Raw genomic sequence first — 16775 nt, 5'->3', positions numbered from 1 at the left:
AGTAGAATAAAGAGGATCGGACAGCACTTTTATAATGTACTGTATATTTATTTGACTTGTTTATGAAAAGCATAAACGTTTTAACCCCTTAAGCCTTTCTCAGCGTGCCTCTTCCGATTGTTTATTGTGGATTCAGCACATGAAAAGCACTTGAGAGCACAGCCTGTTTGTTGACCCTTCCAACACAAAGCAGCCCATAAATGATACATGGTTTTAATCAAATAAAATTCTAAAATTCTTCCTTGCAAAATAGCTCAAGCTCAGCCAAGTTGGATGGAGAGTGTCTGAACAGCGATTTCCACGTCTTGCCACTATAGCTCAATAGGATTTTGGTCACATGAATATTCTTTGATCTAAACCTTTCCACCTGTAGCTCTGTGTGAGGGAGGGTGCGGGAAGGACGAGGAGGCGGACCCAAACGCAAACTATACAAAAATGTATTAACAAAAATAAACACAAAATAAACATGGAATAAAGAAACCAGTACTGAAAAAACAAGGAAAAACACGGAGCACTGACAGACGTGAAACGTACAAGGATTGACACGGGACAAAGGGAACACGGACTATAAATAGAGGAGCACACACACGGGAAACAGGAAACACCTGGGACTAAGGGGAGGAGTTACAAACTGAACACAGGTGAGGGCAAAGAAACAGTAAGGAACCAGGGTCACGTGGGAGACACACTCACAGGCACAAGCAGACGACAGGCACAGAAAAGGTAAATAAACACAGAAACATGACAACAGACAGGAAACAGGGCAAGGACGTGACACTCTGGCTGTATGTTTAGGGTCATTGTCTTGCTGGAAGGTGAATCTTCTTCCCAGTCTCAAGTCTCAAGTCCGCCAACAGAAAATACTTTTCATATTTTTTTCAGAACACGTAACACTTTTCAGATGTTTATTTGATTCAAATTTTGAAAACCGTGTATCATAAAATACATCCAAGTTTCTGGTTGTAGGCTGATAAAATTTTAAAAAGTTTAAAAGGCATAAATACTTTTGCAAGCCTTTACTTTACACTTTATACTTTCCATGTCTAGTCTACAACATGGAAGCTAACAGTAAAGAAAAACGCTGTCTCCACCATTCATTTTCCATTAACGTTTGATGGCATGTGGATAGTGGCTGTGCTGACCCTGGTGTGTGTGTGTGTGTGTGTGTGTGTGTGTGCTCTCTCTGCAGGCTCTGCAGGAGATGTTCACTAAGTTCCGAGCAGAGACGAGCTCTGTGGGTCAGAGGCAGATGGACTCGGTCAATAAGATGGTGAACGAGATGATTGACTGCGGCCATGCGGACGCCGCTACCATCGCAGAGTGGAAGGACGGCCTGAATGAGTCGTGGGCGGACCTCCAGGAACTGATGGAAACCAGAGCGCAGATGCTGGCCGCGTCCCACCAGCTCCACAAGTTCTTCACCGACTGCCAAGAGGTTAAACCCACTATACACACAGTATCACACTTTTCTTTCTTTGGATATGCAAAAGCATTCTCTCCCCACATGAATTCTGATATTATACTATATGGAGTTTCTTATGTACAACATTTGTCAGAGATTTATTTATGCCATTTTAATTTAAATTGGCCATTTTTAAAGTTGGTCTTATGTTTCCACCCTTTGTTCAGAAAAACATCACTGTCAAGCATAACCCTTGTAAATTAAAAAAAAACTTAAGAGCTTTACAGTAGAATAAAAATCCCTTCTAGTTTTTTTTTATGGAAGTCAATGTGAAATATTGTATTACAGTTTTTAAGTATTTCTATTAAAACACTTATTATAACATTTTGATGACATCTGAATGCAGAAGAAAGTACTAGGTTTTTGAGACATAACAATGAAATGTATCATACGTATATTACATGTATGAACAGTAATTTATATACATTTATGCTTGCTACATACATATCCATATGCTTTTAAATCAGCAGTACTGTATGCATTATTAAAGTATGCATTAGTATATCCAAAGTGAAACTTACATATACACTGCATCTTGAGGTTTGACCAGTAGAGGGAGCTTTACACCACCTGATTCACCCTGATTCACTTTCAGCACCCTGATTCACATTACAGCACTTACACATATATGGTAGATGTCCTCTAAAAAAGGTAACATATATATATATATATATATATATATATATATATATATATAGTTAAATATAGTTATTTCTGTCTTATTAACAGCAGCTGATCATTTATTTGTTACTGTAAACATATTTAGTCAGATTAGCTAGATAAACAGATTATCTGTATACTAGTACTATACTATTATATTTTGAATAAAGTGTAATTGATTGAGCAACAGCTTACAACTTTATGTTTAAAGTAAATCAATTCATTTATAATTAATCAATTACTTTAAACTATAAATTGCTCCAAATATCTTCCATCCCAGACTATTTATAATAACATCACTTCAGTTATTTATTGTGAATGTGATTGTGTGTGTTTTTGTTTTCAGGTGTTGGTACAGATTGAGGGGAAGATGAGGCAGTTGCCAGAGGTGCGGTCCTGTCAGGTGAGCACAGCTAACCCCGGCACACTCCAGAGACTGCTGCACTCCTTCGAACACTCTCTGCAGCTGCTGGTCTCGCAGGTGAGCTCTACAACACCTGTACTGACCAGGTGCAACCACCACTGCTGATAGGCTAGTCTGAGGGAATTTCCCATTTAGACTCTCTGGCAAGCCTTACCTCACTGCTACTTTACCGTTCCCTGGTGTAGTTTATCCTAAGGGTCTTATTAGCTAACTGTACTTACCATTACCAACATTAGCTTATCTTATACAGGTAGCTATGAGGCTAGAGTAGCTAAATAGCAATCAAAGCCAGTACCCTACTAGTAATCTCTAATAGACTTGTATATGTGGCTTCCAAAATGCTTAACAAACTGTTATCTACAACTGGACAGAAGTAGCTCCCATTGAAGTAATCTTGCAGGGATGTAAGTGTCCTAATGTTAATGTTGTGCTATTTTGCTATCAAGTAGACTGACACTAGTTACCTTACAGACTTACAAATGTCCTATTATCCTATAATTTATTCCCAGCACCTCCCCGTACTCTTGCTTGCTATAAAATATAGTCAGGTGCCTTGTGTATGTGTTTTAGTTTTATGTATAAAAACTAGCGAAGAGAAATGCAACTGTAACATCTCCATGGCTGGCATCTGCTCCATGATTTAAACCCTGAATACAGTAAGCCATCATACGTACATCTAAGGACGCAGCTGCACCATGCGCTACCAAGACGTATACACTACATCCCCCACACAAAAACCCACTTTTTACATCAACAATAAATGTGATACTCTCTAAATTAACATTAAATTTTCTGTTTCTGTAAATGACCTGCTTGCACACCTTTGCTGCTTGAATGAGCAGACCAGTTTCCTCTGCTGAGAAGCACAGAAGTGCTGCACCATTAAAATACCAATAAACAAAAATCAGAGCGCCCCTGACTCTTAAAGGGAATGGCGAGTGAAACGCTGGTTTTATTTCATTTGTGCATATCTGTGTTTTCTTTTTTTTTGTTTTCTATTTTTTCTAATTTCTCCACAGTTTACACAGCCAATCACCCAACCCACTCATTAGGACTCCCCCTATCACTAGTAATGCCCCAACACACCAGGAGGGCAAAGACTAACACATGCTTCCTCCGATACATGTGAAGCCAGCCACCGCTTCTTTTCGAGCTGCTGCTGATGCAGCATTACCGAGCAGCCAGCGCGCTCGGAGGAAAGCGCAGCAGCTTGGCTCCGATACATCAGCTCACAGACGCCCTGTGCTGTGGACATCACCCTAGGAGTGATGTGGGGAGAGAGCGCCATCTACCCACCCAGAGGGAGCAGGGCCAATTGTGCTCCCTCTGAGCACCGGCAGCTTGATGGCAAAGATGCATCAGTGGGATTTCGAACCTGCGACCTCCTGCTTATAGTGGCAGCGCTTTAGACCGCTGGACCACTCGGCGCCCCCCATATCTGTGTTTTCTACTAGAAATGTACCTGAACACACCTTTGCCACATCTCAATTTCTCAGATTATTGTCTGGTTAAAGAATAAAAATTCAAATATGGCCTGACCCATGTAGCTCCTTTGTCCTATGTTTCCCTTTATCTGATTACCCAAGCTCATGTAAACATGATCAGATTACTGATATACTCTGATCTTAGTAATGATAGGATCAAGCATAATAATGTGATAGACCCTATAACTGTACAAATATTGCCTTTTATGTTTACACAAAGAGTTCTGATTGTAGATTCAGTAAAGAGCTTATATTTTGCCTGAAACTTGTATCTTTCCAAGTTTGACCACTAGATTCTAATGCTTTGTGACTTTGACCTGTTTAGGTGCGACAGCTGCAGGAGAATGCCTCTCAGCTCCGTGCAATCTATGCTGGAGAGAAAGCCGATGCTATCCTGGCCCGGGAAACAGAGGTGATGCAGACATGGAAGGAGCTGCTTGTGGCGTGCGAGGGAAGTCGTGTGCAGGTTACTACAGTAACTGATAAAATCCAGTTCTTTGCTGTGGTGCGTGAGCTTAGTATGTGGACGGATGGAATCATGGGACAGATCGGACCCTCTGAAGATGCCCGGTATGAGACTGCTTTTGTACTTCCATATTTTTTTTATCATCCAGTCTCCTTAGGACTAAAGAAAACAGCATATTTTTCATTTATCATGGCTGTGATGTCACAACAGGACCGTGGTTTAAAATGGTAAATTAAGCAAAAGAAAAACACAGCTGGCTTTTCCTTCCTTGTTAATGACTGATATTCAGACATCTTACTATTACTGTGTGCGTGTGTGTGTGTGTGTGTGTGTGTGTGTGTTTTATAGGGATCTGTCAGCCCTAGAGAATATGATCTCCCAGCACCAGAACCTGAAGAGTAAAATGGAGAACAAAAGCAAGAGCTTCCTGCAGTGTGTGGACATGGGCAAGATGCTGCTCGCTGCACACAACCCTGCAGCTGAGGAGGTACACACTCTCACACATGTACACACTTTTACACATTACCACAGAGGGTCCAAACCATCACCGCCACAATCACAGTCAGCAAAAGTTGGCAATGTACTTTTGTAGAATTTGTAGAATTGGCGAAATTTCCAGTTCTTCAAAAAAAAAATCTTTATTTAATTAAAGCCTATAAGGACTTTATAAGACATCTGAAAAAGACATTGAAGCATGGACCAAAAACATGTCATGCTTTCAGTTTAACAAATAAGTTTATTTTTGGCACAGTTATTGTGTTACAGTCATGAATAATAAATAATTTGGTCCATGGACAATAATAATAAATTTACTAGAAATCTTTAAGAGATTGTGACCTAGGGGTTCCGAGTGGTTCAGCGGACTAAGGCGCTGCCACTGTGATCAGAAGATTGCTGAATCCTGTTCATGTAACTTGTTATCAGCTGCCGGAGCCCTGAGAGAGCACAATTGGCCTTGCTCTCTCTGGGTGGGTAGATGGCATCCTCTCACCACATCACTCCAAAGGGTGATGTTGATCAGAACAAGGCATCTGTGAGCTGATGTATCAGTCACTGTGCTTTCCTCCGAGCAAACTGTGATGTTTCTCGGCAATGCTGCATCAGCAGCAGTTTAAAAAGAGGTGGAGATGTATCGGAGGAGGCATGCGCTGTTCTTAACCCTCCTGGTGTTAGGCCATCACTAGTGATAGGAGGAGTCCTAATGAGTGGTTTGGGTAATTGGCTGTGTAAACTGGGGAGAAAATGGGATACAAATATTATTTATCATATAAATAGAAATATTATCTTATATCATATCTTGCTTGCCTCTCTCTCTCTCTCTTTCTCTATTTCTAAACTAGGTGAAGGAGAAGTTGGAGTATGTGATGGCAAAGCAGAAAGATCTGAATGATAAGTGGGATCATCACTGGGAAAAGCTTCAATGCAGTAAGAGAATCTGTTTGCAGATAATAATAATAATAATGTAAATGTAGATTTACAATTATTGGTGCTTTTTTAAACAGTACTGATGTTTTGCTATAAACCAGTCAGCCATAACATTAACACCTCTGCACACTTTGTTAGCCTCCTTTCATCCTCAGTGGTCTTCAATGGTCAAGATCCCACAGGACCCCCACAGATCAGGTATTATTTGGGTGGTGGGTCGTTCTTAGCACTGCAATGACACTGACATGGTGGTGGCGTGTTGGTGGTGTTTATGTTATGGCTGATTTTTATGGCTGTGTATTTTTGGCATATAATGAAATATAAATAGTTCTATTTAGAGCCAAAAATTACAGCTTAGAGCATAAAATAATCATTCAAAATGTAATTTTAAATACATCATTAAATAACTAATTAGACAGATTACATTTTGAATTTAGATAATTTTAGAAAGACAGATAAAAAAAAATGACAAAACATATCAAAAAAGAATGAATGTCTGCCTAACCAGCGATGGTTTTTGTGTCTACAGTGCAGCAGAGGCTACAGTCTGCCCAGCCCAGTACAGCTGAGCAAGCATGGTTAACATCAAAGGAGCCACTCAGCAGCAGACGTGAGGCAGAGGGCGGAGCTGATGAAGTGGAGCAGCTGATTCGCCGACATGAAGCATTTAGGAAAGCAGCAGCTACATGGAGGGAACATTTTAACTCCTTGCGACAGGTCTGTTGTTGTTTTCTGTCAGTCTATACCAAATTCATTATTATACTATGCATTAATATGCATTCATGTCTCTGCTTTTTTAAATATCGGTATTGGCATTATGCAAACAAAATCTCAATTCTTCAACAGAGACAGTTGTAGACTATAGCAGCATTGAACCAGAATTGACTGGTTCCATTCATTCTTTTGACTTGCGTGATTCTTGGCTTTTTCCACTTTGATCCATTCTTCTTAATCAGTAGAGAAAGGTTGCCCAGCTCTGCTTCTAGAGATTTAATCACGATCAGGGATGTTTCATGGCATTTAAGGGCCACAAGCAAAATGGACAACCCTTCCCCCCTTCTGCCCCCACACCCCTGGACCACAGCAAAAAACCTTAGGCCTAACCACCATTAGCGGACCAATCACAGCTTCTGCTGTCCACTTCTTGTAATGCGTAGTTACATTTCTGGGGAGGTGCACGTTAGTTGACCTTACTGGCTTACAGTCAGCAGCTAGTTTGTCTTTGCATTTAATTAATAAACAGTCGTTGTCTGGGGGCCACAGGCCAGCTCGATCCCCAGGCAATTTGCTTGCCTTGTTGCAACAGGCCTCTGCTGAAAGTGCAGTATTAAGTGTTATCCCTAAATTAACAATGGACAATAGACAAATAATATGAACAATAGACAGTTGTCTAAAAAATCTGTAGAGACCATCACACATTCCAGATTGTAGCAAACAAAGGTAGATCAGAAATGTAACGTGAGCACCAGGCTGACTCCACTATAACACAGATCAGGATGGTTGAGCTTAACTTTAAAGAAGTAAGTCTATAAGAGTAGAGTTGGATAGCTCAGCATTAAACACGGCACTAAACCCTATACAAATACTATACAATGTATATAATATAATAAGTTGATCTCTCCTTCTAAAAACAGTGTTGTGTCTCATTTATACCACAAATCAGAACACATGATTCATTTGGAATGCTAACACAGTGTATATCTATCTATTAATGATGCTATTCATTCAGTTAACCTCAGTATACAACTCCGTCCCTTTTCATGTTATTTTCCCAGGCGGAGAAACTGAAGGAAGAGCAGAGCAAGCAGCCAACCACCTCATCTCTCCTCAACAGACAGATGTTCCCTCTCTCCTGCCTGGTGCCCAGCTCTTCTTCCTCCTCCTCCTCATCCTCTCTCTTCCGGAACCCTCTCCAGGACACACTGCTCGAGCCCAAGCCCAGTCCTCAAGACCTCTCGCACACCATGGCGCACACGGCCGCTCACCCCCTCACCCAGAGGCTCGCATCTACGCTGAATCCGTACACACCAGTCATGAACGGCTCCTCCTACCATGGACTCAGCCAACAGGGTGTACCAGGGCTAGACAGCCCCAGCTACCATGGACTACACCAACAAGCCAGCGTTTTGGGGATGAACAGCTCCAGTTACACTGGATTAAATCAACAGGTTGCTTTAGGGGTGGACAGCTCAAGCTACACCGGTTTAAACCAGCAGGCTGTCATGGGAGCCGATTGCTCTAGTCATCACAGCCTGAATCATCTCGGTGCCGTGGGGGTGACCGAACCCAAGCTGGCGTACGCCTGGCAAAACCTGAAAGCTGACTTCCTCCAGCCCAAAATCAACCACATCCACAAGGCTGTGCCGCCTCTGTTGGAGGCCCACCGCAGCCATTTTGTTGGTGGAGCACCAGATACCCCCGGGACCCCAATGGGCATGGATCCCTCCTTGGAAATGATCCACAGCCGGCTGCAGAGGGACCCTCGTGGCAGCCGCTCCGACCCCCAAATGGACCACCTGCGGCGGGAGAGGGAGTACCGACTGGGCCGACAGACATCCAGCGAGCAGGAGATCCAGGCCAGGCTGAACGAGTTGCCGCTGATCGTGCGGCAGGAGCGTTATCGGCGGCGGATGGAGCGGCAGTCGTCCAGCGAGCAGGAGGGGAGCGGCAAACACAGGCTGCAGAGGCAGGACTCCAGTGACCAGGAGTCTGGAAAAGAAGGGTCAGACAAGAGGCCATCAGGGTAAGGGAAAGACATTGTGTACTGTGTGTTTGTGTGTGTGAATGGTTATAACACACAGTGAATAATGGCTTCCCATTGAGCAGACATAATAAGATCCTGTTTTACTGCAGAAGCTGTGCATGTGATCTAAACAAATCAGTGGCTTCCAAAAGTATTAATACCCCTCAAACATTTTCACATTTTGTCACCTTACAACCACAAACTTAAATGTATTTTATTTAGTGTCAGGTAGGAAGCAGCAAGGAGACATGGAGAACAGACGCAATTGCAAGTGTTATTTATTAAACAAAAGAAACTAACAAACAAGGAACCAAAAACTGAAACAATAAAGTAACATGGAAAACAGAGAGACTGCAAAAACATGGAAAAACCGTAACCTGACTGACCATAGATGTAAACCACCGACACTGAAACAAAGAGCTAGGAGGCAGGAAACAGAAAACACCTGGGGCAGGGTAACAAGGGGCGAAGCAGGAAAAACACAGGGATGAACAAAAAAGACACAAAGCAGGACGAGACCATGACATTTTTTTCTGATTTAATAGGCCAACACAGAGTAGCACATAACTGTGGAGTGAAATGAAAAGATGAGTTTTTCAAAATATTAATCAAATGTAAATAAAAGGTGTGAAGTATTTAGTATTCAGCCCCTTTTTACTCTGAAACCCCTACATAAAATTCAGCGTAATCAGATAGTCTCTTAATTAGTTAATAGAGTCCAGCTGTGTGTAATTTTTTATTTGATTGCATTTTTTTTAAACCATATATTATTTTCATTCCACTTCACAGTTATGTGTTATTTTTTGTTGGTCTATCACTTTTGTTGGTTGTAAAGTGGCTAAATGTTCAAGGCTTATGAATTTGAATTGTAAGCCACCATACATACATTTTTTTGCTAAGCAAATTACATTACAGAGCTATTTAAACATTTGTAACAACATGGCTAGTTCTGAATGTTGTCTTTATCAATGTGATGCTTGTTATATATTTTATGTAGAACTTAGGAATCTTATGAAATTTTAAGTAGGCATATTTATACTGTTAATTGATTGGATATTTATTATATGTTATATATGTAATCATAATCATAATCATATTGATGTATTGCTGTTGTAGGGAGAAGCGCTCCACCATGGCTGATGTAGTTGAACAAGTACAGGAGAGAGAAGCATGCAATGTGAGTACTGCTGCTTAATTTACTTCAATTAATTAACAGTAGGTTTTCCCAGCAGCACTTATGTGTGTTGGATAAATGTAAATATATTAGGGTTTATAATAAATGTGTAGTTGCAGGTAAGTTATGATCATGTCAAACACCACAACCAGCGTTAAGAAACTGGGAAAACGCGTTAGTCAGTTGTTCCATTTAGAATAGGTGATCTAAATTAATAAACTGAATGTTGGATTATTTCAACATTTCTCCTTGGTCAGCAATACAACAGAGAGTATGTTTTACACGCATTTAATTAACTGATCATAGTCAGATTTCTGCAGCTGTCCGTTTTTTTTATGACCATGTAAAAAGCACATGATTAAATAAAGGCCTAGAAATTCATATAAGAAATCTGGTAAAGAAAACTGAATTTTAACTTATAAGTTATTTGGATCTCAGCCCATTTATACCCTTTGATTTCATATATAAAAACATAGAGAAACTGAATTTACCACTGTCTTGTGGGAGAGATTGGTAATGTGTTCACTCTCTTTGTTCATTCGTGAAAAAAAAAGTTGTGAATATAGAAGAATTAATGGACCTTTTCTCTATCTCTTAGGCGAGGGGAGAGGTTTATCGACCTTCCAGCAGCCTCTCAGCCCCCGTCACTCGTCTCGATCGCCCTCGAGCTCGTGATCGGCCCAAGCCCCGACGAAGGCCGCGTCCTAAAGAGCCCGAGGAGACGCGTCGCTCCCGATCCGCCCCGGCGCAGAGCATCCCGAGTACACCACAGCCTCCCACACACACTGTACGACACGAGGGCTTCCTATACCGCAAGCATGAGGAGGAGGGCAAGGAGAGGAGCCCCAACAGGTACTGACTGCTGCCAGCTAATGACAAAGAAAGTAACAGGGATCTTATTGACAGGCATGTTGGAGCAGTGGAGTTACTGAACTATGCAGAACATTAAAGCATAGTACCTCTCCCTATCAAAATATTTTCAGTTAAATTCCAAACAATAAGAGATTTAATAGCACACTCATGAGACGTACAATAATACCACTTAATGTCAAGAATTTGACTACTTTGGTAGTATTTAAGAGATTTTTGGGATTTAAGGGACTCTAGCGCTTATATAAACATCTGCAAAACATATTTTGTGTGGAATGCGCAGAATTCATTGTTTTTAAGTACTAGTAGTAGTGATGATAATGAGGCCCCCAGAGTCAAGCCCCTGGAACATGGCAGTTGTGCACTTTTTAATTTGTTTAGAAAAACGTTCAATTATTTCCATAACTGCCATAAATTTATAGATACTTACACCAGGGCTGACATTACGGTTTTCATTGCTCTTTAATGTGTAGAAAAAGCAACATGATATAATTGGTCTAGTAGGACTTATGGACATTCAAGTCTCAATTCATTCTTAAATTTGAAAAATATTTTTAATGAGAGCTGTCCTACCATCCAAAACTCCAACATGATCCTTATGTTTTTTTTCTGTTCTCTCTCTCTTTTCAGCAAATCCTGGGTGAACCTGTTCTGCGTCCTCAACAAAGGAGAGATTGGCTTCTATAAGGATGCGAGAAATACAACAACCCCTTACAATGACGAGCCACTCCTCAACTTAGCCATCTGCACCTTCGATACCACCAACGGTTACAAGAAGAAGAAGAATGTCTTCATCCTCAGGTAGAACTTGTCCTAGTATGGCTTTTAATTTTAAACACTTCATTCAGCCTGTTAGACCAGCAGCCCTGCACAGAAACTAGTAATAAATGTAATAAAGTTAATTAAGCTTGTTGTCACACTACCTTATTTTGGTGTAAGGATCTGCAGATCTGCAAAATATGCAAAACATTGACAATAAGCACAGACTTTTTTGTGTTTTAGTTTTCGGTAGTACCCCCGACATTATGGTTGTTTTTTGGTATAGAATTTCGATACCCAGCCCTGGAAATATAACAAATTATAAGTGCTCTGTATGTTAATAGATGTGGTCGGTATGACAAAGAAATATTGTTATCGCAATGAGCCTTATACATTTCTAAGCATATTGTTGATATCGGCAGTGAATAAAGAAAACTGACCAACTGTACATTCCATTAGTGTGTTTAATTAGTCTTGGTTAATTTGATGCAGAGCATTTTGTTATGAAATAAAAAAAAACTGTAATAGGTAAAAGATAGTGTTATAAATAGCAGTTTTTAAGAATCTTAAATATAAATTGTGATGTAAGATATGTTCATTTGTTCAAATACTAATTCTGTTTTATTTGACCCACCACAGGACCGAGACTGAAGGGGACTACATCTTCTTGGCAAAAGATGAGGTGAGCTGTGTTTCAGCACTCTGTTACTGTCTACTGTCTTACATTGTCTACAAAGTACATTGTGTGCCAAAAGTAACAGCACAACAGAGTCTTGTCATCTTAAACAGGATTATGTATAAGAACACTAAGGGTTAGTGTGTATTTGTGTATTTTTTAAGGTTAAATCAGCCGTTCAATATTACAGATACACCATCAAAATGGTTTCTGTTCTGTTCCAATCAATAAATAAACTTTTGGAGCCTTTCTTATAAAATATTAAATATACTGAAATTTAAATCCTGATTAGCTTGTCATTGTTAAGCAATACCTTACATACCGAAAATTCATTTTTACTTTAAATGGTAATCAATGTAAAAAGATTCTGTTGTTTCATTTATCATTAAAGTTTGAAACAACTGCCGCATAAGCATTATGTCAAAAATGCATTCAAGTTAAAAATTAATTTTATTTAAATTAAATTTAATTTAATTTAATTTTAATCCTGATGGCTGCAAGGTTTTTTGTCAAAAAGATATAACTGTTTTTTTCATACTTAAAAGAAAAGAAAAGAAACAAGTAAGTTGGGAGAGTTATGGCAGGTTTAGCTGTTTTCAGCAAGGTTTCTAGAGAGGGTTATTTTATCTGTCTTAACAAACAGCGCAAATGCAGTCTAAATATACATATATAATAAACAACCAAATAAATGAATAAGTTGATTAATAAATAATTGATATATATGCTGCGAAATAACCAGTAGGTGGCAGAATTCTAATAAAAATAAAACCTGTATAAAAGTCTGTTTTTCTTAGAAATTGAGTCACTAATTACTAATAGTAATTAGTATTTGAGTGTGTCTCTATTGGTAATTATTTTTGGTATTATTGGTTGTGGTTCTGATTGAGCTACTATTAGACAAAATGGCAAATAATGCACAAGTGGCAGCAGTGACAGGAGAATTTGCAGGAATGCATGTTGGCAAAGCAATACTATCACTTCCAGTTAGAAAAAGTGCGTTAGTTTATTAATGTAGATAGTCTGTACCCAACAATATTAATGTGTATTATGCTGCCGGGATGCAGCCAAAGGGCAATTTCCTAAATCTGTTGTCAGTAGGTCAGTTGTAATGAAATCACAGTTTGATTTTTAACATTAATTTTTAAACAAAACAATAGCAAGAGTATCTAAAGCGATATAGAGAAGCAGTCACATTATAAAATAAACTAATCACGTAACCCTACACATGGCACCAGGAGCAGATAGCTTTCACACCTTTTCTTTTTAAATTGAACTTTTGACCACAAATTACTGGACAGCCAGAGATTGGCAGTCTGGACCACTCCCGAGCCTAAAAGCAGCTTTAACACAGGACCAATTAAACGCAATCCAGTGGAGGACCAGAGCTTACGGCTAGCGTGAAAACAAACACCCTAATTCCACCTTTAAAGTTTTACTTGTTTTTGTGTTTTACAGGAAGATCTTAAACGCTGGGTAAACAGCATCAACACCAGCCTGAGTGAGATTGATGATATTGCAAAGTGGGATAAACCGACCACTTCCTCCACCGACCCCGACAAATCAGAACGCAAGGAGCGCTCTGAAGGGGCGGAGCCATCGGAGAAGAGCGAGAAAAGTGAGAAGTCAGAGAAGTCTGAGAAGTCGGGGCGCTCAGAGCGGTCAGACAAAGGAGAGGCTTCAGAGAAAAGCTCGGAAAAGAGGGACACGTCGGAGAGGGAGCGAGCCGAACGACGAGAAAAAGAGAGAGGGGAGAGGGAGAGGGAAAGGGGAGAGAGAGGAGAACGAGATCGAGGAGAGCGTGGAGAGAGGGGACATAGAGAACGAGGAGAACGAGAGCGAGGAGGAAGAGAAAGAGAAAGAGAGAGAGAAGAAAGAGGAGACCGGGGTTCCAGGGCTTCCAGCACTTCGGGAAAAAGCAAATGATTCACTGGGCTCGTCTTACTTCACACCTTTATTTGTCCATCCGTCCATTCTTCCATCCATCTGCTGAGAGAGGAGGAGAAGGAGAAGGAGGAGAAGAAGAAAGGAAGACTTGTGGTTTTCTTTCTGTGTTGCTGATGATGGGTTTGAGGTGCTGGTGAGAGCTTCCTGTGACATACTGTGTGTATGTGTGTATGAGTGTGTGAGCATATTGGAGTGTCCCAAAGAGAAAAGTTACAAAATGTTTTCTGTTTCTCTGAAAGCTTCCCTCTGTGTAAAACTACTGATTTGCTGCAATGACAAAGAAATAAGTTAAAGAATGAAGACAGTATTCCCCTCCACATATTCCTAGAGCCTTTTAACTGAAGCAATATAATGTATGAAGTATCTCTTTTACAGTGTCACAGATTTCCTCTGAGCCATATGTGTGTGTTTGTGAGTGTGTTAGGGATGTGCACTGGTGCCCCAGTACTTATAATCATTCAATAATCATACTAAAAAACACTGTTAGAGCATTATTTACCTTTCATCTGGACAGGACACAGAAAATAAGCAAATTAACAATTCAGTGAATTGCCACTTTCATTATTTTATTAGGACTTTAATGTGACTTGTGTAGTCTTTGCCTGGAACATGTGTTTGTGAATAAGATGGCAGTGCTAGCTTTGCTTTAGTAATAAATAGGCTTATTAGCGAATATTAGCTAGATCATAACTGCTCTAGCTGATAATGCCTAATTGTTAAGTTTTCTAGCTAATATTAGCAACATGCTAACTCATCTAGCTGTTGAAAAATCTGGGCTCATCAAATCATTTCCATTTGGTAAATATGAGTTTATAGTGCCGTTCACGTGCGCTCATCTCGTAAATACGCAATATTTTCAGCATGACCTGAAGGCAGCATTAAGATTGTAAAAGTCAAAGAGTTTTGATATTGTAACTGTTAAAAATAGCTTTTTAGTTTTAGCTTTGGCTCATCTGAAGAGAAAAATATCATTTTCCTTTGTTTATCCTTCAGTCAACATTTTGAAACTAAAAAGCTAACTCTTGCTATAGATGGTTACTTAACCTGTTTCAACAAACTTAACAAAGTGCAAATGCAGCTTGAATATACATCACAAATTGTCTTAAAAAAACAAATAAATACATATGTTGATTAGAAATTAGGTGATATTTATGCTGCAAAACAACCAGTAGGTGGCAGGACTCTAATTAAAAAAAAAAAAAATTAAGTCACTAATACTAATTACTAATACTAACTCGTTTTTGAGTTATTATTTTTGGTATTATTGGTCAATCAAATCATTTGGTAAAGTTGGTAATTATGAGTTAATAGTGGCATTCATGTGCGCTCATCTCGTAAATACAAAGTATTTCCAAAATGACTTGAAGGCAGCATTAAGATTGTAAAAAAACTGTTACTAATAGCTTTTCAGTTTCAGCTTTGGCTCATCTGAAGAGAAAAATATCATCAGATTAGATACATTTTCTCACCTGAGACTAAAACAACAGATATCTCTGGGCTGTTTTTATATAATAATGTGCTTTTGACATTTTTAGCCTACAGCCCTATATTTCTATTTTCTACACCATTTCTTGTGGTTGTCTGAATATCCATTGGTGACCTCTTGCATACACTCGAACATCAGAATTAGCCTAAATGCACATCCCTAGTGTGTGTGAGAACCGAAAATAGACAATGAATGCTTCAGGAACACTGAGAAACACTGTTGCACACACACACACACACCTGTGCTCTGGTGTTTATTTCGCTCTTAGTGGTATAGTTCACACAAAAATGCTATAAATGATAGTATGGCATAAGAACTATCCTTTAGAGGTAACAGTGTGGCAAAGAATATTATATATAAAAAAAAATACAACAGTTGCCCCTCTTTGCATCAAGTGCAGTCAGGCCATATTCGATGACTGTGGAGGAATTTTGTTTGTGGAGGTTTATGGATAATGGTTTGTCCTTCCCTGTTAAAATATTCAAATAGAGGTTTATTTCAGATTACCCAACCCCCCCTCCCCTTCTATTATCCAGATGATGTAAAGTCATATTCAAGATGTCCAAGTGCGTTATGAATGTATGGCAGTGAGAGTGTGTGCGTTCAAAAGAGACAAAGTTAGTAGGTATACGCTCAGCCATTGTATTCCTTAGGCTATCGCAATACATTGAATGAAGTGTCTGTGCGGAATACGAGAGATGAGGCTGTTCTGTGTAGGAAAATGCTGCTCTTCTTACCTTCATCCTTTGATTGTACAATGATTAGTACATATTAAAATCGGATGTAGGGTGTCTGTGAAACTGTCATGCTATTAAAAATTGTACATATATATATAATATATAATATATATATATTTGTATATATCCTAGTTACCAGATTCACTTCTATGAGCTGCATTGAATTACGAAAAAAGAAAAAAAAATACAAATCATTTTTAATAATCAACTGAAATGTAAAGAGCTGAAGAGTAGTACTTGTTCCAATTACTCCTGACATCATAAGTGGTAAACCTGCATTTAGGTAGCCTTTATAGATCCACAGTGTACACACACAGACACACACACACACACACATCTCTCTGTTGACCTTTTTTCGTTTTTGGGCAGGAAAATGTACTGGACACCTTGTGAAAGACAATATATTCACATCGCTCACCAGAATCTTTCACCTTCAAGTTTCTATTTTCTAAAGGTAGACACTCT

The 16775-nt window shown here is 39.5% G+C and overlaps 1 protein-coding gene across 7 annotated transcripts in view; it reads left to right on the top strand.

Moving 5' to 3' along the window:
• Positions 1–14305, top strand: part of sptbn4a (spectrin, beta, non-erythrocytic 4a) — a 57137-nt gene extending 42832 nt beyond the window's left edge. For 6 of the 7 annotated variants that reach the window (XM_049466535.1, XM_049466543.1, XM_049466546.1 and 3 more), the window contains 13 exons: positions 1190–1435; positions 2469–2603; positions 4356–4600; positions 4845–4983; positions 5837–5921; positions 6060–6119; positions 6451–6638; positions 7697–8664; positions 9781–9841; positions 10437–10690; positions 11339–11509; positions 12107–12149; positions 13599–14305. In XM_049466535.1, coding sequence (XP_049322492.1) covers positions 1190–1435; positions 2469–2603; positions 4356–4600; positions 4845–4983; positions 5837–5921; positions 6060–6119; positions 6451–6638; positions 7697–8664; positions 9781–9841; positions 10437–10690; positions 11339–11509; positions 12107–12149; positions 13599–14066 — 3063 coding nt within the window. In that variant the 3' untranslated portion in view covers positions 14067–14305. The remainder of the gene's footprint in view (positions 1–1189; positions 1436–2468; positions 2604–4355; positions 4601–4844; positions 4984–5836; positions 5922–6059; positions 6120–6450; positions 6639–7696; positions 8665–9780; positions 9842–10436; positions 10691–11338; positions 11510–12106; positions 12150–13598) is intronic. The other variant, XM_049466534.1, reaches the window with a different exon arrangement.
• The last annotated feature ends 2470 nt before the right edge of the window (positions 14306–16775 follow it).

The sequence above is a fragment of the Astyanax mexicanus genome, chromosome 1 (genome assembly GCF_023375975.1).
Source record: "Astyanax mexicanus isolate ESR-SI-001 chromosome 1, AstMex3_surface, whole genome shotgun sequence".
Lineage (NCBI taxonomy): Eukaryota > Metazoa > Chordata > Actinopteri > Characiformes > Acestrorhamphidae > Astyanax > Astyanax mexicanus.
This window is presented reverse-complemented; position numbering and strand designations above follow the sequence as displayed.